This window comes from Leptopilina heterotoma, unplaced genomic scaffold (assembly GCF_015476425.1).
Source record: "Leptopilina heterotoma isolate Lh14 unplaced genomic scaffold, ASM1547642v1 Lhet_570, whole genome shotgun sequence".
Lineage (NCBI taxonomy): Eukaryota > Metazoa > Arthropoda > Insecta > Hymenoptera > Figitidae > Leptopilina > Leptopilina heterotoma.
Genome location: NW_025111128.1, coordinates 670,323 through 692,721, shown reverse-complemented (window position 1 = coordinate 692,721; position 22,399 = coordinate 670,323). Strand labels below are relative to the sequence as shown.

The 22,399-nt window shown below is 31.9% G+C and overlaps 1 protein-coding gene across 1 annotated transcript in view; it reads right to left on the bottom strand.

Annotated features, from left to right (window-relative positions):
• LOC122508806 overlaps positions 1-22,399 on the bottom strand; it is a 333,590-nt gene that overhangs the window by 142,534 nt on the left and 168,657 nt on the right. Inside the window, exon 4 of the mRNA XM_043622366.1 lies at positions 380-801. Coding sequence (XP_043478301.1) covers positions 380-801 — 422 coding nt within the window. The remainder of the gene's footprint in view (positions 1-379; positions 802-22,399) is intronic.

The following is a 22,399-nucleotide window of genomic DNA, read 5'->3' as shown; positions in this document are numbered from 1 at the left end:
AAAACAAGTAAATAAACAACAAACAATTATAATCTGACCTAATTATTCATTTTGTTTAAATTTAAAATAAATTACTGTGGGTGTCTGTTGAGACCAACACACCAACAAGTGCGTACCACTTTTTCTTTGGTAAAAAATAACATGTTAAAAAAATCAGCTATAAATTTTTCATTTTTTTCAAAAAATAATAATTTTCTTTGGCAATGTTGTAGCCCTGGACAATACTTTTAAGAAAGCATATCGAATTTTCGCTAAATTTTGTTTGTTAAAAATTATAACTGAAAAACAGAACCCGTCTCAACGTGCGTACCTCTCCCCTAGTAAATAAATAGTAAATAGTGTCATTAGTAAAAAAAGAGGAAAACAATATGAAAGGCACCTGGGATAGAGGTGAGCACCAACGAATATTGTAATGATGACGTGTCCAACAATAATGGTTAAATTCGTGCTGAGCTTCTGAACGATGATGGGAGCAAAACATGTGGCAAGCGTTGCCATGGCAAATAAAAGGGCCAGCAATGCTGGTCCCAAATAAGGATCAAAGGCTCCAAGACCAGCTTGAAGTGGGAACATTGGCAGGATTGCAGCCGAACATGTCGCGTGACCCAATAATAGTGCAGCACAATGCCTTAAGACTGCTTTTTTCGGTGGCCTTGGTCCCGAGGATGCCGTTCTCACGGCAGCTATCAGCCTACGAACAGACGACGCTCCTGCTGACGAACTCATTGACTCCCGTCGCCTCCATGATAATGCTGATGCTCTCGCCGATCGACACGATATCGGCGAATACGTTGCCATGTGCTGCAAAAAGACAAACAAAATTAATTCTTTATTTTTATTTAATACTATTCTGTTAATTACTACACTGAAAGAATTTTGGGCAGGCTGCTGACTTTTCATGTCTGAAATTAGAGCTCCTGTCACAGGGCTCGCAGCTCACCTCAAAAAGGCGAGAATTTACTCCCGAAAGGTGAGAAGTTGCCACTTACCTTTCGGGAGTAGATTCTCGCCTTTTTGAGGTGAACTGTGAGTCTTGAGGAAGCGAGCTCTAGCGGCACCCATGTAAAGCCTGCAGCCCGCCCAAAATTCTTTCAGTGTAGGGTTCCATACACAAACGAAGTGTACTCAACGGAGGAAATTATTATCTCGTTTTTTGGCGAAATTACATTTCACAGTTTTCTCAAAATTATTAAATCAATTTGCTATTAATTTAAATAATTGTAATACCAAATTGGATCAGATAAATACCAATAATTTTGATTGGATTGTTTTCAAATTTGGTAGGAATATGTATATTTCTACGTAGAATCTTGAAAAAATATGCAAAACATGATTAGATTCGATGAACACGGTATTTTTAAGGATTTTTATTAAATTGTTTACATTCTCCCCAAACTCAGTTTTTACAAACCAATATTTCTGTAACTTTGTAGAAAAGTGTAATGTTGGAATTTGAATTATACGCGGCAAATGCTCAATTGACTCTAGCCGTTACAAGTCTACGTCATGTCCGTATGCGCACGCACTCCTTTTCACTCTTGTTCTGAAGCTTCAATCGGCAACGCTTCGCTTTCGTACCGCTAGATGTAGTTTGAATTTGTAATATTAAAAATTGGTTTGTCGCGTTCGGCGTCCTCGCGGCGTGTTTGGACTTGTTCCGTCGTGGCCATTGTGACGAAGTGCCCAGGATTGTAACGCATTAACGACGAGTGAAAACGAAGTGTTTTAAAAATCCAAAGGACCGTTCGCTTTGACTGCGACAATGAAGAAGGTGATAAACTGATGTAGAAAGGCCCTGGAATTAGAGGACGAAAATGTAGAAGTCCAGATAAAAAGGAACGATTCATTTTTCACGGCGGTTATTATTATTAATTGGTTGATTTTTTTTCTCCATAAACAACTGTATATAATATTCTATCTATTCTACGAACAGTTTAATTCTCGAGTAAATATAGATCGATTGTGTAATTAATAATTTTATTCTATAAATTTACCCTGATTAAAAATTTAACTATCGAATAGTAATTTCAATATTGCAATATAATAATTAAATGTGTTTTTCTCATTTCAAACGAAATTAAAAAAAGTTCGAACTAAATAAAATTACAAGAGTTTAACGTAACATAAAATTTCTTAAAATTAGGTATATACAATTTAAAAATAATTTATTTTAACGAGTGTTTTACTTAACGATTAGAATCAGTGCACTTAATTTATTTTATGCATTTTACAGCAAAATATCTTTTAACATATGAAGCATTTTACGTAAAATTTCCTAAGTTGAAACTTCAACTTCTTGAAAAAATTGAAACTTAGGGAATTTGTTGTTCTATCAAGTAGAAATGTGCCCCAAAAAATATTTTTGATTTTTTCGAAAATTTGAAGGGGGTAGAGGGGGGTCAATTTGACCAATTTTGTTAACACCGGCAATTTTGTGAATTTTTTCTGAACATACTTCTAATGGGACAAATTTTTTAGAATATGTTTCTGAAAGGTTTTTCGTCCTCTTTCCAATGGTGAATTTTATTTTTTAGTATTTTAAAAATTTACCCTAATTTTTGATAATTAATATTTAATTTTCAATTTCCTAAAAATTGGTCCGTTTTATTTCAAAATAAATTATTGCAAACGAAAGCTTTTTTCCTATCGGCATGTTAATTTGCAGAATGCCCTTTTTTTGTTTTTGAGTTATTAAATTTCAAAGAATAAATTACGGCGCGCTGCGTCGCGGTTTGACTGAGCCGCGTGGCAAGCAACGAACACATCGTGAGGCGAGGCGCCTGCGCCGCAATTTATTCTTTGAAATTTAATAACTTAAAACCAAAAAAGTGCATTCTGCAAATTTACATGCCGATAGGAAAAAACCTCAGCTTTCGTTTGCAATAATTTATTTTCAAATAAAACGGACCGATTTTTGGGAAATTGAAAATTAAATATTAATTATCAAAAATTAAGGTAAAATTTTAAAATATTAAAAAATAAAATTCACCCTTGGAAAGAGGACGAAAAAACATTTTATATTAACCTTTCATAACATATTCTAAAAAAATTTTCCCATTAGAAGTATGTTCAGAAAAAATTCACAAAATTGCCGGTGTTAGCAAAATTGGTCAAATTGGCCTCCCTCTACCCCCTCCAAATTTTCGAAAAAATCAAAAATATTTTTTGGGTCACATTTCTACTTGATAGAACAACAAATTCCCTGAGTTTCAATTTTTTTCAAGAAGTTGCAACTTAGGACATTTCACGTAAAATGCCTCATCCTTATATGAAATCAGTAGATATGCAAATTAGGTAAAGAGAGACATTCTGATGTTATTTTCCTTCAAAAGAGGAAGAAAGCAATACCGTTACCTGAAGAGAGATAGTTTTATAATGTTTTCAATAAATGAAAGAGAGATAAGTATGCGTTAACTTTTCTGCGTTATAAACAGAGAGCGATTGATGTTTAGTTACTAGAAAGAGGGAGACAGAAAAAAATTTTCACTAAATGATATATTAAATATTATATATATATATGTATATATAGAAAGAGAAACGAGAGGCCTGCTCGAGTACCTGGCCTATTGTTCAAAGGGTTTCTTTCAACCAGTGGGCAGTCTATTGAGTGACCAATGAGCAGAGAAAGAGAGAGAGTATAAATTAGTGGTAACTCAAGTGCGAAATGCCAAGACTGCAAAAACGGCCCATCATTGGCCCAATAATGTCTGCCGACAATTGGCAGTAATTACTGGGCCATTACTGGTGTTCAAAACGTCCCATTGCTGGGCCAATGATGGCGTCGATGGTCAGATTTTCAAATTTTCTAAGACTGGGCCGGCTCTCAGCATAATAATGGTACATTCACGAAAAAGTTGATCAATCTTTAATAACAAAAGACAATTGCCAGTGATGTGACGTAGATCAGCCCATTAATGGAACATAAATGGCACTTTAATGGCAAAAATTTTGTATCTTTGATGGCAAATTACAATTACCAGTATTGAGGCGGCGCTTGGCCCAATACTGGCAATTGTAATTTGCCATCAAAGATACAAAATTTTTGCCATTAAAGTGCCACTCATGTTCCATTAATGGGCCGATCTACGTCACATCACTGGCAATTGTAAAACCTTATTCTTCAATGTTTAAAGAATATTAAACAACTAGCAGAGCTACGCGCGCTAAAGCGCGCGCGATATTTCTGTTTCTGTCTTTTGATACTCAAGACCTTATTTTATTGTGTGTATATAAAAATGTAAGACCTTATGATCCGTTTTTTTCTTTTTCTAAAATATTGGAAAAAGATTACAATTTTTTTTTTGAAGAATTAAAAAACATAAAACACGAAAACCAAAAATTAAATTTAACACACTGAGCTATATTGTAAAATGTTTATAAAACGTTAAGGTAATTACAGATTTTTTCAAGATAATAGAAAGGTTTTTTCGCAAATAGAATTAATATTACCAATTTGTTGAAATTTGTACCACTGTTAGATAAAAGTTTTTAAAAAATGTAGTTAAATTTTTTAGACCTGTGGGGACTTGTGAAAAAAGTTATAAGCGTCTTTTTTTTTAACTTTTAACATTGAGTTTTGTGGGAATTGAGTACATTTTCAAACATATTTACTCACCACAAAGTACTTAAAATTAGGAAATTAATAAAACAGTTTTTAATACGAGACAGATATATAATGGTTAAATATCTGTTAAAAAAGTGTCATTAGGTACCTGTGAGAGTTGCAATAAATTAATTTGTAAAAAAAATTCATGTTTTATACAGTATATTGGACAGCTGTTTGAACATCTGGAAACATTGCACACAATTTTCTACTCAAAACTAAAAGTAAACAAGTCATACCAAGCATTTGCAACACGACTAAAGAAATGCTGTGTTGCCAGACGTTTCAAAGTACCAAGCAAGTCAAATTACAAAATAATGGTTTTTGTTTTGATTAGTTCAGTCAAACGATAAAAAAAACTTTATATATATATATATATTAATTATACATCAGAAGAATTATTTTATTGAAGTATTCTTCCTTCTTTGTCAAAACATTGTCACCGAGATTTATTAATAGTCATGATATAAGTCGAGGTATAAGCCGTCCATAAACCACGAGGACAATTTTTTATTAATTTTTTACCCTCCCCCCATCCAATATGGAACACAAATTTTTACTTTATGCAATGGACCTTAATTTTGTCACTCGGTGGTTTTTAGGGACGCTGATTACGAATTTGATATAAGTTTTCATAAATTTAAAATGGTGTTTTCAATATGCCAGAATTTTCTTTTAGATTTATGCAATTGACCTTAATTTTGTTACTCGAGAGTTCTAATACCAGTCAGTTAGCTGTAAATGTCATAGGAGCGCTCACTGACAATTATTTTAGCACTTGCGTCGATTCACGACCAGCGAGCGTGTATAGAAAATTTTTTTTAATTTCTCTTTCCCATATTATATTAGTCATTTGAAATTTTGAAAACAAACATCGCATTCGTAATCAGCGACCCTAAAAACCACCGAGTGACAAAATTAAGATTAATTGCATAAAGTAAACATTCTGTTCCATATTAGATCCGCCATTTTGATTTATGGGAAACTAAAATTGAATTCGTAATCAGCAACCACAAAAATTCCCGAGTGACAAAATTAAGGTTTATTGCTTAAATTTTAAAAAATTTTGTTCTATATATTAAATCCGCTATCTTGAATTTCTTAAAAATAACATTAAATTAGTAATCAGCGACCCCAAAAGCCTTCGAGTAGGAAAACTTAGGCGAATTTAATTACATTTTAGTATTTTGAAAAATAGTCACCACCACTTTCAAAGTTCCCTTCATACTTTAGGCCACATTTGGTCCGCCATCTTTAAATTTTACATTCTAATTTACTTTTTTTAAAAGTATACAATTTTTGTGCCTCTATGGATGAGAATTAAATATTATTCACGCACGTTTAACTCCTTAGCAGAGTAGTCAAAATAAAGTTTTCGTGTCACAACTTTGCTAAATTTTTTTATTTCTTTTAATGCCAGATATCATTATATTTTATGTTTTTGAGGTTACTGAATCCAAATATTTGGATGGGTAAATGGGTAAAAAAATAACCAAACTTGAAAAAATGAAATTTCTTTTCTGTTTTTAAAGATAAAACCGCTATATTTAATTTTTGTTTTAAACGAAATTCTTTTTTTTCACCCCGGAATCGAAAAGAGCACACTCAATACCTATAAGAAACATACTTGCGGTATAAAATATAATCTGTTTTATTCATAAAAGTATAGGTTAAATTTGCGCAAAGAATTTTCTTATTTTAGGCGTTAATGGGTTAATCATTAAAATAATATTATAATATTTGGGGAGAGTGGGACAAACCGTCCAGATGTCAATATCTCCGAAATGGCAAGATTGTCAAAACTTTTGTTTAGAATTTCAAAACAACCATGTGTAGTATACCTTATTTTTAAACTAACATTTATACTCAAAATGAGCGTATGGGGCAAACAGTAATAATTTCAATAAGTTAAAATTTGACTGGTTCCCTTCTTAAATTATTCTCTTTATGTAAATAGTAATTTTTTCTATAATTATTGAAATACCAGATTTTCTGTCTTGGTAGTTAAAGACTTGCAATGCAGATATCAAGTTTTCTTGCACTTTCTTTCTTCTTTTCTGGACGTTTCGAGGAACCATGGCTACTTTTTTCGTAATTCGATGACGTTGTCGCAAAAGGTTCTATTGGTGCACTAGTATCTTTAAAAAAAAAAAAGTTTGCAATCTTATAATCGAGTCAGTCAAAATATAAAATAAATGAACTAAAAAGAGTTGTAAAAATGAAAAGGTTTTTTTATTTTAAGTAAATTAAATTTTTTTTCACTTATATTAAATTCTTTTTTCCCTAAAAATTCATGTCGGGAAACATGTTTTTCATAATTTTCTCATTACCAGGAATTTGCGGTTTTCATTAATTTATCGATAATTAAACTGATAGATTCCATTGGTTCTTTAAAAAAATGAAAAGGGCCCATTTTGTCGGTCATTTGCAAAAAAAATCCTTATTTTAAAAATGGAGGTGTAATTGTCGAAATGAAAATTTGGATATTGCATCAATTTTTTCACAATAAAGACTGTCAAAAAATTTTAAATAAGATTAATATCTATTCTTTTTCTTTAAATGACACAATGAAATTGTACCTAATCATTAATCTTGTAAAAATATTATATTAAGCAACAAGGGTATAAAGGCAGCCATTTGTTTACGGTGATTTTTGTGACACGAGTCGAGGTCAAGGGCGCCCCGAGACCTCCACTCGTGTCACAAAAATCATCGTGAACAAATTGGCTGCCTTTATTCCCGTCTTACATACGATATTTTTTATTTCTAAGGCACAAAAGTGTCGATTTCAGATAGCAGACGACAGGGAGTAAAAGTCATTCACTTGTTCGATTTGTATGAAAAGAGTGGCCTTTTTACCTTGGGCAAAAAAAGCATGGGACCAACTGTTTTTTTGCCCTTGGAAAAAAATCGCTATTTTCATATGGTCGAACAAATAAATGACTGTTCAAAACAGGCAAAAAGAAGGCTTTTTTAGTATATATTATTAAAATAACTATGACATTTATTTAAAAAATTTCTTTTACATGTAAAAAATAATTTATTTAGGAATTTGTAAGAAAAAATTTTTCATTTTTATTTAAAAATGGCGGCGATATACGCCATTTTCGAAAATGCCCATTCTCGGTAGTAAGATCGATTCCAAACTTTCTATAACAGATAAAACCAAAAACGAAGTGGCATTCTCTTTGTTAGATATTTCTTTAGGTGAGGAACCTCAAAAAAGTGGAATTTTCTTCCCCCCCCCCTTTTTTTAGAGTACTTTTTCTCTAAAATATGCAAAAAAAGGTGTTTTTATTCAGAATTTCCCTTATAAAATAAAGAGAGTTGGAAATTTTCCAGTTTTTGAGGTTCTACTTATAGGCATGATGACGCTGAATCAAAAGCCGTTTGATTTTTTAAAATCGCTTTAGAAGAACTAAAGATATCACTCTTTTCAGATCAAAAAAAGACATTTTGAGAAAAACGCATTTTAAGTTTTTGTTCATAAGTTTTGAAATTTTTTTAAAAAAATCATCGGATTTGCTTGAAAATCGTTACTCGGGGGTTTTCGAGGTCGCTAATTACGAATATTGAATCAGATTTTTAAAATTCAAAATAGCGAATCCAATATGGCGGACATTCTTTTTTTAAAATCATTGGATTTGCTTGAAAATCGTTACGGGAGGTTTTGGGGTCGCTGATTACGAATATGACATAATTTTTTTTAAATTAAAAATGGCGAATACAATATGGTGGACGAAAGAAAAAATTAAACGAAAAAAAATTAAAATAAAAAAATTTTCTTTTCCGCCATGTTGGATCCCCCATTTTCAATTTTGAAAATTTGATATCTAATTTTTGATCAGCAACACCAAATACATTTTTGTTTGTCTTTTTTAAAAAATGCAAATGAGAAAACATTTAAATCATACGATTGCTTATCCGCATACAAAAACATCTTTGAAATGGCGAAAAATAAGGATGTATAATTTTTGTTTTACTTCGAATTTTGCAATATTATTTTAGGAGAGTATTCTTGACACTATAAAAAATCCGCCATTTTGAATTTAATTTTAATTAAAATTTTCGAAATTATGTGTCAAATGCTTATTAAATAAACCATTAACTAACAAATTGAAACCAATTCAACGCATGTAACGCGGCAGTGCAACCGCTTGTGAAACTGCACGCTCCATATCTTTTTTACAGCGCGTAACAGGCTTAAAAAACCATCGGTACACTTCAGAAAGCCTTACCCATTGTTCGAAGATAATTGAATCTTAAATAATTATACGAATTAGTTTTTTAAAATATTTGCGATTGTTCACAACTGGAGGCGGGGTGGGAGTCAAAAATTGATGAAAAATTGTCCATTTGGCTTATGAAACAACGATAAAATTTATACCTCTCACTCATACCTCGTTCTCGATCTGCCTTTCTTTTACTCCTTAATCTATCTGTGAGTGAAAAAAGAAAAATAATTAGCCAATAAGGAAATAAGACGCCCATTTCGTATTTTGGCTTGAGAGTGAAATTCCCCACTTTTCCTTCCCCTATTAAATTCTGTTCCTCTCTTTCTACCTGACACGGAAAATGGAGAAAACATGGTACCCCCTTCTAAACCCAAAAAGTGGGAATTACTTTCTTAACTATTCGTCTCTCTTTCGCTCCTACTCTAAACTAAAAGGAGAGACAATACCTCCCTCCCTCTCTTTCTCTCTCACTGTGAACAGAGTATATAAGGAAAGACTAACTTAATATATATAGATATAATAATAATATTCGCCTCTCTTTCGCTCCTACTCTAAGCTAAAAGGACATGCGATACTTACCTCTCTTTCTCTCTATCAACCTTTCTCTCTCACTGCGGACAGAATGTACACGCTCTGGACAGACTGAATGAATGAATACGAAGATTATTATAGTTAATTTTTTTATGTAAATTGAATGATAAGTTTATAAAGAGTACAGTTTTGAAAAGTAACATTCTTTCAATTTCAGTAGTGGATACAGAACAGAAATTTTCCATTCATTTTCTATATTTTTCGTCGTTTAAAAATAAGTTAATGAATATTGAGTTTTTTTTATCAAACAATCAGTGAACTGTAAGTTATTTCCACATAATAAATTGAAACATTTTTTTACAATTTATATAGATAGAGCAAACAAATATTTTTAGTAGAAAAGACATTGAAATCAGTTATTTAAACAATATAAAATTTTTTTTTTCTAAAACCAAGCTTCTTTGAAACTCAATGATTTCTGCATTAGCTCACTTTCGTTTCGTTGTTTTTTCAAATTTTCTTAAGACATCATTTTTTTTAATAAAACACAAAAGTACTTTTAGAAATACAAAAAAATATAAAAGAACAAAAATACTTAAAGAATTACAACAAATGGAGTGTAATTTAGATCGCCTCCCCGTAGTGTACTCTGGAAAGCAGAGTATTATAAATCCTGTAGCTAAATGATCTTAACAAATACACAGTTTTAGTATTCTTTATAACATTTACTTCGAACGTCATTTCTTTACTGCATATAAAGCTTCTCCGATTTTTCTCGAACAACAAAATTCATAAATTTTTTTAAATTTTTATTTACTTTCGTATTGAATTAAACCAATACACTTGAATTTTTGAAATCTAACTTTTTATTCGTACTCAGCAACCCCAACAACCCCGCTTAAACGTTTCATTGAAATAGACGGAGTTTTAAATATTTTTGTTCTATTAACATTTTCTTCTTGCACCCCTAGATATAAACACACCCCCTGCTTTAAGGGTGCATGCGATCAAATCGTCATAGGGCTCATGTGGAAGGGCATGGTTTAATTTTTAATTTCTGATATTAGCGAAGTTTGTAGCACGTCAGGATTTAGCTGTATAATTTTTTAAAAATGGCCAAAAACGCAGTTTTTAGGGGTTTCAATACCAATTTTCTCTAAAACGTGACGCGATGGGAAGTTTTCAAGCCCTGCACTGTAAATAAAAGCTTCTAAATTAGAGTTGATTTTCGGTATTAAAATAGAACCAAATCTCGATTTAGTACCAAAAATTGGTACTGAATTAGTACCTTTCTTTTTACAGTGTGATTCGTGTTCAGCACAAAAAGTCAGTTCGGGAACACTATACCACATTTTATTCACAGGACCCTTGCAGGGCAGCGACATTTAAATTTATTTATTTTAAAAACAGATTACTTTAATTACATTTAATACTTTATTTTAATTATTTGAGTTTAATGGGATATTTTCAGAAATTAAATATTACAAACTAAAAAAAATAAAATAGGTTTGATTTATAAAATTTTTAAAACCATTTTTCAAATTATTTCCAAAATATATGTAATTTAATCAATTTAATCAATTTTGTTATTATAAAGTTTCTTATAAGTAATTAATTGTTACATTATTTAATATGAGTATTTATAATTAATAATAAGTAATACATTTGTTAATTTTTATTGTATTAAATTATAAAAGGATTCTTTAATTGAAGTGATATTATCTTCGATTCATTTAATAGTAGGTAATTATAAAATAGTATATTAAGCAACAAGGGTATAAAGGCAGCCATTTGTTTACGGTGATTTTTGTGACACGAGTGGAGGTCGAGGGCGCCGTAGGCGCCCCGAGACCGGAACGAGTGTCACAAAAATCATCGTAAACAAATTGGCTGTCTTTATTCCTATGTTACTTACGATATTTTTTATTCCTAATGCACAAAAGTGTCGATTTTAGACAGCAGACGACAGGGAGAAAAAGTCATTCACTTGTTCGACTTATATGAAAGTGGCGGCCGTTTTCTCCCTTGGGCAAAAATAACGCATGGGATCAGCGGTTATGTTTGCACATGGGAGAAAATGGACGCCATTTTCATATGGTCGAACAAATGAGTGACTTTACTCCCTGTCGTCAGCTATCTAAAAGCGCCATTTTTGTGCATGTGGGATAAAAAATTAATTAAAAAATGGATTAATTAATACCGAATAAAATTTTTATTTTTATTAATACATTAATAAACTTGAATGTACTACTGAATTAAAATGTAGTTTATAATTATAAATTATAGAAAAATTTAATAATGTTTATTCAAATTACGACATCAGAAACATTTTTGGATCTGAGTGTTTCTGACATAGAAGTTCGTTTTGTCAAACAATTCAAAATGACAGTTTAGTTGTCAAGTGAACTGCAAAACAAAAATTTCGTTCGTCTAACGGTTCGTTTCGTCCGAATGAATCACTTCTGATTTGTCTAACTTTTTTATATGTCCCAAAAAAGTAACATTTGTTTCATAGGCTTATTTGTATCGAATTTTTTATAGAATTGATATTTTTACGAGACCTTATCTACATGCGTTTCTTTAGAAAATGCAAGTAAAATGTATAAAAAAGTTTAAGTTACTTTTACAATAGAAAAATAATTTTTTTATATAAAATATATACTAGATATTATTACAGTAGTGTTACAGTAATGTCACCGTAATAATACGAAAAAAGATCACCTTTCATATAAGAAGAATTGTTTTTATCTTTCTTTGCGATAATACTTTCACATTACTGCAATATTACAGTAATATTACCATGTAATGTAACTACAATAACTTAAAATATCACATTGGGGTGGACATGTTAATGTTATTAAAATTTCATTTTTGTATTACATTGGTATATTAATAACATTACATGGAACATTACGGTCACATTACTGTAATGTCATGTGTTACTTAGGTGATATTTAAAAATACCCTGAATGTTTCCCATTTCTATACAATTAGGGTATCCCTAAGATATTTGTACTCTCTAAATTTAAATCAGTGATAAGTCGCTGATTAGGTAGCTATAAGTATGCAGCTGATTCAATCAGCGTATATACACTAATGAATCAGCGAATAGTCACTGATTTGTTAGCTTATATACACTGATTAAATCAGCTACATACTTATAGCTACCTAATCAGCGATTTTCCGCTGATTCATATTTAGAGAGTAGGGCGTCTATAAATAACATTATTACATCTAATTGATATCTTAATTTCCAAAGACTAATGAATAATCTCAAGATGTTTATAGGGTATATCTAAGATATCCTACGATATCTGTAGGATATTAAAATTCTTCGCACTACTGGATATTCGAAATATTTTATATGAACATTTTTAAGATATTAAAGCATATGAAAATTACTTAAATGTATTGTGGAATTTGTGGGATTCATTTCTAAATGATTGACATATTAAAAAAAATTGAAGTGCTCATTTAAAGCGTTTTTGTTTAAAAGAAGCATAATCTTCTATGGTTAAAAAACAATTAATGGGCGCGCGTAGCGCGCAGAAGTTGTACTAGTATATATAAATTCCCATATACTCGAGTTTATTTAAATATTCGACGTCGTTAAAATAAAATGCATGTATCAAAACGAAGGACCGGTTGTTTTTTACGAAAAAATTCATTGAGCTTTTCATTGTTCTTTTCTCTTTAAATGAGTCTCGAAAGGAGTTGTGTTCATTCCTCAAGATAGATAACAACAGGATTTGTTTATGTTGCGCTTGTCAGTAACAAGTGTAACTGGACCCATAGAGTTATTAGAATAGAGTGCGCGAGTTATACCTTTTACCGTAAAAGGCATTCTTAGGCGCATAGAAAAAGACAAAAGCATGAAAGTAGACCCCTTATCTTACCTTGTTTAATGGCGCATGTGCAAGAATAAAAGTTTTTGGGTAGGTTTTTGTCTACAAAGATTGCACGAAAAATCGTTATAAATATAATAAAATTAAATGTAAAATAAATATTTTATAATAAATAGGGTAGAGTGGGATTAAAAAGTCTTGTTGAAAAAAAGCTATTTGGCTGTTATTTGAAGGTAAGACGCAACATTTGATTCTAGTTTGGATGTCGTATCGATAATATTATAGTATAAATTTAAAGCAGGTAAACTTAACATAAAATACTATTTTTCCTGTTAAAAATGTTTTTAAATTATTTATTTGTCACGTAAATAAAAGAAAAATATAATTGCCAGCAAGCAAGCAACAGTTGTTTCGATGAATCAGCTGTTTCACTATCGCGCATGCGTTATTAGAGAAAGAAATAAAAGGGGTCTACTTTTCGTATGGCTGTCTCCGTCTATGCGCCTAAGAAACATTTTGATCGCTTGCGCACTCTATTCTAATAACTCTATGACTGGACCAATCAGTTCTGACCCATCCTAACATGAGTTCTGTTTTGATGTTTCTAGAGCAGACATTTGATTTCTCATAATTTCTTTTAATTAACGACTGGATTTTGAAAATTATTTCTAAATTTTTACTTAAAGACAAGAATTCACTAAAGGTCGACTGGGACGAATTGTTTAAAGAATTCAGTAAAATTGGGAAATCGTCTAATTCAGAAGGCGGCGACGTCCAATGTATCAGAGAAAACAATCCAAGCGATTTTGTGGCCAAAAATCCGAGTGATTCTTCTCAAACAAAACAGGACCAAACTTTGACAGATACGGAAGTCATATCAATGACTATATAAATGTCAATTTTACAAAATCCAGGTGATTATTTAAAAAATGACTGATTTTTAACTTTTTACGATTGTATTTATATATATTTTAACGAATTGTTTAACGATATGACAGTACGATGGTGTTATCGACAACAGTTATTCTCAACAAAGAGAAAAACGTGATTCCAGTTGGTCCAAATCAACCTGATTTGACTTCCGACAACAAATATCACGACGATAATAGTAACGACGGTACTGACGATATATCAGCAAAAGACAGTTATGTAAAATCGATTAATAAAGAGATTAAAGATAATGCCAGGTTAGACAACGAAATAATTTTAAAAAGTATAAACGATGAATTTATTGAAAACGACAGTAGTCAAAAGGACAGTAATCAAACAGATACTAACATCATTAAGAACGACAGTAACCGTAGTAACTATTCAACGAATGATGACGATGAGGAAGCCGTTAGCTGGCCTCTCAAGGTGTAAAACGACAGTTGATTAGTGACGAAAATTCAGATTCGAGACGCAACGATTTAAAGAAACGTGAGGACCGTTTAGACTCTAAAATAATTCAGTTAGAAAAAATGATGAACTTAACCTAGACATGAACACGAAAATACAAGAATCCACGAAAATTTGGCTCGATCGATGCAAATCAGGAAAATAAGGTAAAAAGACCATTGCGAATTAATTAAAAGAAGCGACTAAAATTGAATAAATTGGTAAAGAAAGCGGTATTAGACATGATTAAAAATCAAATTCTCAAACTAAATTTGAATATTTTTATGAGTTTTTAATATCCTTTTCAATTCCGACAATTGAATTCATGACTAAAAATCAGACCAGTAAAGGATTAAATTATGATGCCCTTAAATTATTTATTATTCAGACAGAAGCAAATCGTGCACAGGTGGCAACTAAGAACCACCCTGGTTCAAAAACGACTGCTATGGCCTCTGTATAGTTTGCAAGCTCTGGTTAACGACAATGGATTAACGAACTGTGTTACGAATGTGACGATTATGGTCACATGAAAAATGAATGTCCATTGAAGGGTCAAGGATTGCGAAAGTGTTATGAGTGCAAAAAATTCTCAACTCATAAAGCATTTGAGTGTCAAAATCGACTGGCTAAAACTCGAAGCAGAGGAGTTGGCAGAGGAATCACAAGTAAGTTCTCTAACAATTCAAACGGCAGGTCAAATTTTCCTTTTCGTGCTTCATTCATTATTAATTTAAATTGTAGTTCCCACAGATGTTCGGCTTCCAATGTTTCTAGTAACAGTCTGACACGCAAAGCCCAATTATAATTAACATTGCCATTATTGGAACAATTTTGTTCCAATAACTTGCATTTGTTCGCAAGTGTGTTATCCGGCTTTTCAAGCAATTTCAACCACCAGTTTACTATACGTTTAAATACTTTTACATTTGGAAATGAGAGGCCGGATTCCAGACATATAAAATGATTAGGAGTATTGAACGGCAAACCTAATAAACTCTTCCAGAACAGAGTCTGAACGCAATCCAAATCCTATAAGTAACAAATACACCAAACTTCGTAGCCATATAGAGCTGTATCATTTTTAACACTTTCCATAAGGTTCGTAACGATCGACCATGCTTCATTTTTACTTTTGAATAAAATATCAGGAACTCAGGCAGAAAAGTACACCCAGATAAACATAAGAATTTTCATAATTAATTACTTCTTTTTCCCAATACAAAGACCTCAATTTTATACAGTTTCCAGATTTTCTAAATGGAATTACTTTAGTTTTTGACACATTAAATTGTAAACCTTTGAGATCAAAATGCTCTTTTAAAATTTTAATCTTTAATTGAATGTCGTTCCAATTTTGACCCAACAGTACAATGTCATCTGCAAAAAAGTATCATCAAAATTTCTGTATGCAAATCCAATTTCAAACCCTGTGCTCTTCTCTCTTCAAAAAAAGTGATGATGTCTGAGGCTAAGCACACCGCCCTGCATGACCCCCTCAGTAACGTCTATATTATCAAATTTCCATTGACCAATTTTTACTCTAAAATTCGCGATATTATATAGACTTTTAATAATTCTCAAAATTTTTCCCGTTATTCCAAATTTGAACAGTTTTATCCACAATTTTTTGTGTTGTACCGAGTCAAAAGCTCTCTTAAAATCCATAAAAGCACCAAAAACATAATCCTTCTTTACTTGTAAATTTATATGTTGATTTATATGTAAACAGTTGATCTACAATACAACTCCTCTTGATTCGAAAACCTGGCTGTTGTTTAGGAATAACGCAACACGATTCCGCCCACCCACCAATTCTCTATGCGAGGAGAGAGGTGAAGACTTTGGTAGTCACATTTAGTAAAGCAATCCCTCTTTTTAGGTAACAAAAACATGTCCGATTGCGCAAATGATTCAGGGTACTATTTCCTGTTCTAAAATTTTGTAAAACGTATTGAGGATATAATGCATCCATTCCGGTGGTAAATTTTTGACAAATTCATTGCTTATCTTATCTGGCCCAGTGGGTCGATTACGTAATTTCACTTTTACTTTCACATTCACAGATTTTGACTTTCACTTTTACTTTCACATTCACATATTTTTACTCTTACTTCCACTGTGACGTATGATTTTAACTAATTTTATTTTAGTATAAATTTCTGCTTAACGTCAAGCAAAATCTGACGCTTTCAACAATAAAAATAATATGAAATTCAATTTAATAAATTTCGCCGTCAGGCGCCAATTAATTTTTAAGCTCAATTAATAAACTACTCGACTCTTTAACAACAACCCGACAAACAACAACACCTCTGAGACGCTCTCAATCGTCAGAGGAAATTCTGCCTGAACAAATTGGCAAGCAGAAATGCCAACGACGAGACACGACTGGTACTACAATGGCACGATACTGACTCACCCCAACGACGCTTCTCAATTTCTCCTTTCTCCTGGCTTCTTGGCGGCTGTTTCCCTCGGGGATAAATCAGGGGAAAATCCAATGAAACAACTGCACTTCTTTTTACACTCTTTATTAACTCACAACTTTTTACACAAATCTCCAGTTCTCTCACAACACTCAAAATTTAACACAACTATTTCACACTCTCTATATCAATGTTCTCTAACAACGCACTTTCTACACATCTCGTAGAACACTCTCCTACATCACTCGTAGGCCAACTGAGAAACAATATGTCGGCAAAAAACTACCGACACCTGTTCCTGGCTTTTCCCACACGTGCTCGGCTTCTTCGTCTCTTCTTCTCTCTCGTTCCACTGGCTCTACTCTCTCTATCTCTTTCTAATAATAATCGGCTCTGCCCTCTACCACTTTCTCTCCTACTAACTAGCCGCGCGACACACATTCACCACTGATAGTGGGTCACACGGCAGTTTCGACTTTCTAAATTACCATACCAATTAACGATCACGGTTCAGGGATAATTCCGACAGATGACATGACGATTCAGAATTTCGACAAAATAAAGAACGACAATTCACATCGTCACACCACATTCACAGATTTTTACTTTCACTTCTACTTACACTTTTACATTAACAGATTTTCACTTTCAAATTAAATTTCAAATTCAGAGATTTTCACTTTTACAACTCGGATTTGTTCAAATTTCACTTTTTTGCTTTATTACACATTCATTGACGTGTTGTTAAAAGAACCGGTTTGGAAATTTGTCAAGGAAGTTTCTAGTTTCTGTATCGTAGTTCTTGATTCATTATTGTTTCTAGACAGTTTCCTTTACTGGGCCTATTGTCATTTGTAACCCTTCAGTCGACTAGTTGTTAGATAGTTGAAAACGTAAAGATACTTTACAGAATAACTTGATAAATTCTAGAAAATATTGATCAACCTAGAAAAGGTGGATATTCAAATTCATGCTTCTAAATATGACAAATGCCTTATTCAAATACGCCAAAAATTTAAAAACTGGAACTTTCTGTCTGAAATATTCAGTTTTTTGTGTCTCCTGCAAAATTTCAAAAAAACCGAGTTGAGCCGTTTTCGAAATTCACCATTTAATTTGAGACCAAAAACGTTAAAAAATCTTGGTTCTGTTCGCAAGATATCATTATAAATATCAGAACATGTTTTTGGACAAATGCATTAAATTAGGCAATTTTGTACGATTTTTGACAATAAAAAGGCTCGCGAGGAAAAGGAAGAGAAATCAGTTGCAGGGACTATGAGTAAACAGATAGATGTTTCTCTCTAATTTTTTTGGCATATTTTTTAAAAATATGTTCTTTAGTGGATATAGCTAAAAAAATTTGTTTAAACTAAAAAATGTCGGAAAAAACGTAATTTTTAGATTTTTTTGTTTTACGTAGTGAAATTAAATTTTTTTTTATTTCTTAAGGTAATTTTAGGTATAACTACTACATTAGTACCTTAACTGTAAGTGTTTGATTGGTTTTTAATTTTAAATCACTGGGGAGGGCGATAGACCAGCAACCGCCGAGCGCCTCAAAATCGAAGTACTAGGGAAGTAAACTACGGTGGAAATAAGTTGGGGCATATGACTGATGTTTATCAAGATTATGTTGTAATGGGTAATAATTTGTCACACCCAAGCCTCAATTTCATGCAATAAAACTGGTGTGCTTACGATGTAATTCGCTTCTTCGCGACAGTTAACTCCTGGAGACAGGTTATCGCGAGGCACGGTGGTCTTCAAGCACTTTTAGGTTTACCTAAAATGAGTCAAAATTGTGCTAACGCAGTTTTATCTGGAATCGTCCCAAGATTCCAAATTTTCATTTTCGAAAATCGTAGCTGATTTTTTTTTTGAAAAAAAAACATATATATAGAGTAATGTCACCTTGAGTGGACCGCCTACGCTTTTTTTCTAAAAAATTCTTTATGAAAGCAAATTAATCGGAGGTTTATATTTCAAGCTTTAGTTTAAATCCCTAGATAAGTGTTTATGCCATAATAGCTTTGATTTTTTTTATTGGAAAAAACAATTGACTTTTAAAAAAAGCTAATTTTTAAGAAATGAAAAAAGTGTAACCTTGAGTGGACCACTTCTAAAAAATTGTAAAAGTTATTCTAAATTCTTTAATGTATTTAATATTTCTGATATATTGAAACAAAATTTATGCTTATGCAGCTTCAGACCATATATGTGTCGCAATGTTTACAAGTGAAACCATTTTTAATAATTTTGTGACATATCACATCAATATCACAAAAAAATTAATAAAGAACATAAATGATTGTTTCAAACTAATTTATTGTCAATTTATATCTAAAAAATGTTAAACTGACATTAAAAATGGAAAAAACAGGCAGTCCACTCATGGTTATAAACAGTGGTCCACTCATGGTGACAAACAACTTTTTATGGCAGCCATCACAATTTTTTTTAGTTAAAATTATTACTAAATTAAACTAAGACAATCAATTTCAATGTTCAAAGTAGTAGGAAATTGTTCATTTCATGATCATTAAGCTTCCTCAATATAATATATACCAATTGTTTAATTTTTTATTTTAGAATAATTATTTTAAAGTGTTAAGATAAAATGTCAAAAAATACAAAATTTCAATTTTTTGTGAAAATTTAAAATATTTATTAATTTTATAAATTTTGATAAAATATATACTTTATATACATGAATCGATTCGTTTTTATGTCAGGAATGCAATTTTGACTCATTTTAGGTAAACCTAAAAGTGCTTGAAGACCACCGTGGAGGTTGACCGCCTGCGAAACTCGACCGGTTCAAGGGTTCGCGACGGGCAATCGAATTCGGGTAGACGTTAAACTTAAAAATCGCGAAGTGTTTGGAATAGATAAGACTGAGAAGTTATAGTGAACACAAAATAAAGAAGTTGAATAATTTAAATCAATTTATTAAAAATAACCTAAAAATTGTTAATTACTCTCTCTCGCACATTATACAATTTTGGCAGCCCTTTCGTCACACTTTGAATTGCTCTGAATATATGACAGTGATCATATAACAAACTAAAAGCAATAGATAGTCGAATTAAATAGCCGCGTAAAGATTGAGAAATTAAGACGAGTAGAGACGAAAACAACGTGAGGTTAAAAATGAGTGTTTTAAATTGTCCCATTTGAATAAACCGTTAATAGTGAAAAGTTCAAAATAGTAATGACTGAGAATTAACAAATGAACAACCCATTAACAAAATAATCAATCATCAAATTTGCCCGTTCTGACCAGTAGAAAGGTTAGTTTTAAATGACTCTCTCTCATTCTTCTTGTTTCAGTGCGGTAGGGATTAAGGTTACATAATATAAAGATAATTGTAAGTAAAAATCAATTATGACTATTGCTAAATAAATATAATATCTTATTTGGTCTAAACAAGATGTTAAATTGTTCTGAACCCATAGTTCTTATCTGCAATCCTTAATGAAATGCCTAAATCCCATAAATAAAAACATTTAAATTCATTTTAAGTGGTTGTTGTGAACCGAAGATTAAGCTACAACTTTTGTTTTATTAATTAAATAACGAAGGACCTTATTGAATAACCTATATATCTCCCTATATTACAAAAATATATCGCTGTCGCCGCTGTTTCAAGATTCCATCCCCCCTCCTCAAAGGTCAAAGGTCAAAGGGCAAACATAACCTCAAAACCCCCTTCCCACTCAAGGTCAAAGGGCAAACATAACCTCAAAACCCCGTTCCCACTCATAGGTCAAAGGGCAAACATAACCTCAAAACCCCCTTCCCACTCAAGGTCAAAGGGCAAACATAACCTCAAAACCCCGTTCCCACTCACAGGTCAAACATAACCTCAAAACCCCCTTCCCACTCAAGGTCAAAGGGCAAACATAACCTCAAAACCCCGTTCCCACTCACAGGTCAAACATAACCTCAAAACCCCGTTCCCACTCACAGGTCAAACATAACCTCAAAACCCCCTTCTCACTCACAGGTCAAACATAACCTCAAAACTCCCTCCCTACTCATAGGTCACATGGCAAATATGACCACAAACCCCCCTCCCCACTCATAGGTAACATGACAAATGTAACCTCGAAACCCACTCAAAACATTACCTTAAACCCTCATTTATATTATTACATTACACTCCTTCTTCCCACTCACAGGTCACAGGACAATCATAACCTCAAAATCTCCCCTCTCCTCTATTCTCACTCACATGTCACACGTCAAATATAACCTCAAAATTGCCCCTCCCTCTTTATCCCCAAGGACAGGTCACAGGGCAAGTATAACCTCAAAGGCCTCTTGCAAGTGAAAGCTATAGTATATTCAAAACAACCTTTTTTACTTTTATATTAATTATTAATAAATTATAATTATTATAATTAACAATAATAATAAAATTCATAATTTCAACATAGAATTTTATGTTATTTATGTTATTTATTTATGAATTTTATGTTTTTATTTTTTTTTTTAAACCAATAATTATAATTTTTAAATATTATAAAATACTATTGACGTAAATTATTAAAGAAAGAAGAAGAAAAAACAAGGGGGTTGGCGCGCGAAGCGCGCAGGGGGGCGGAGCCCCCCTAGTATATATATATATATATATATATATTATAAACATTTTTTTACAACAAATGGTGGCAGCTGTTACGTTCAAATCGTAACTATTTTAATTTATTTAAATATTTTTTTTTATTAATATTATATAGAATCTAAAATGGGTAAACTTGTTAATTTAAATTAAGTAACACATACACATAAAATAGGGTTAAAAGAATTCTTTATATGATCTTCTCTTCAATTGATTACTTATATTATCGAATTTTTTTATTTATTATATCTGAACTTGAGAAAATTCGAAATTAAATATTTTTCAATAGTTTTTACCTAAATATTGGGTGATTGGGGAATACAAAATAAATGTTATCAAGTATGGAAATCGTCTACAACCCTTGGGAATTTATCGACTCCCTTAAATTAAAAAGATATTTCTCTAAAGAAAGGAGTTTTTTTAAAATAATATTGTGGAGAATATCTAAATTGAATGCACATTGGCGAAACAGGATATAAAGTATCAAACTATATCACGCCATTCTTGAGGAATTTACAAGTTTGCTAAAAGCTTGCTTGGCAACAGCAAGGTTTGGTGGGCCGTGTGCAACGGATTCTCCCACTTTACCGATTTAAGTCGATTTTCCAGGGTGTGACCGATTGTCCACGCTAATTAATCGAGGAGTTTGAATTAGTATTTCCCGCAGAGCGGACGTTACCAATTTTTTTATATTTTGTGATTTACTCCCGCAAAAAGGCGGAGGTTTTTGTATTTTATTTCCCCAAGTTTAAGG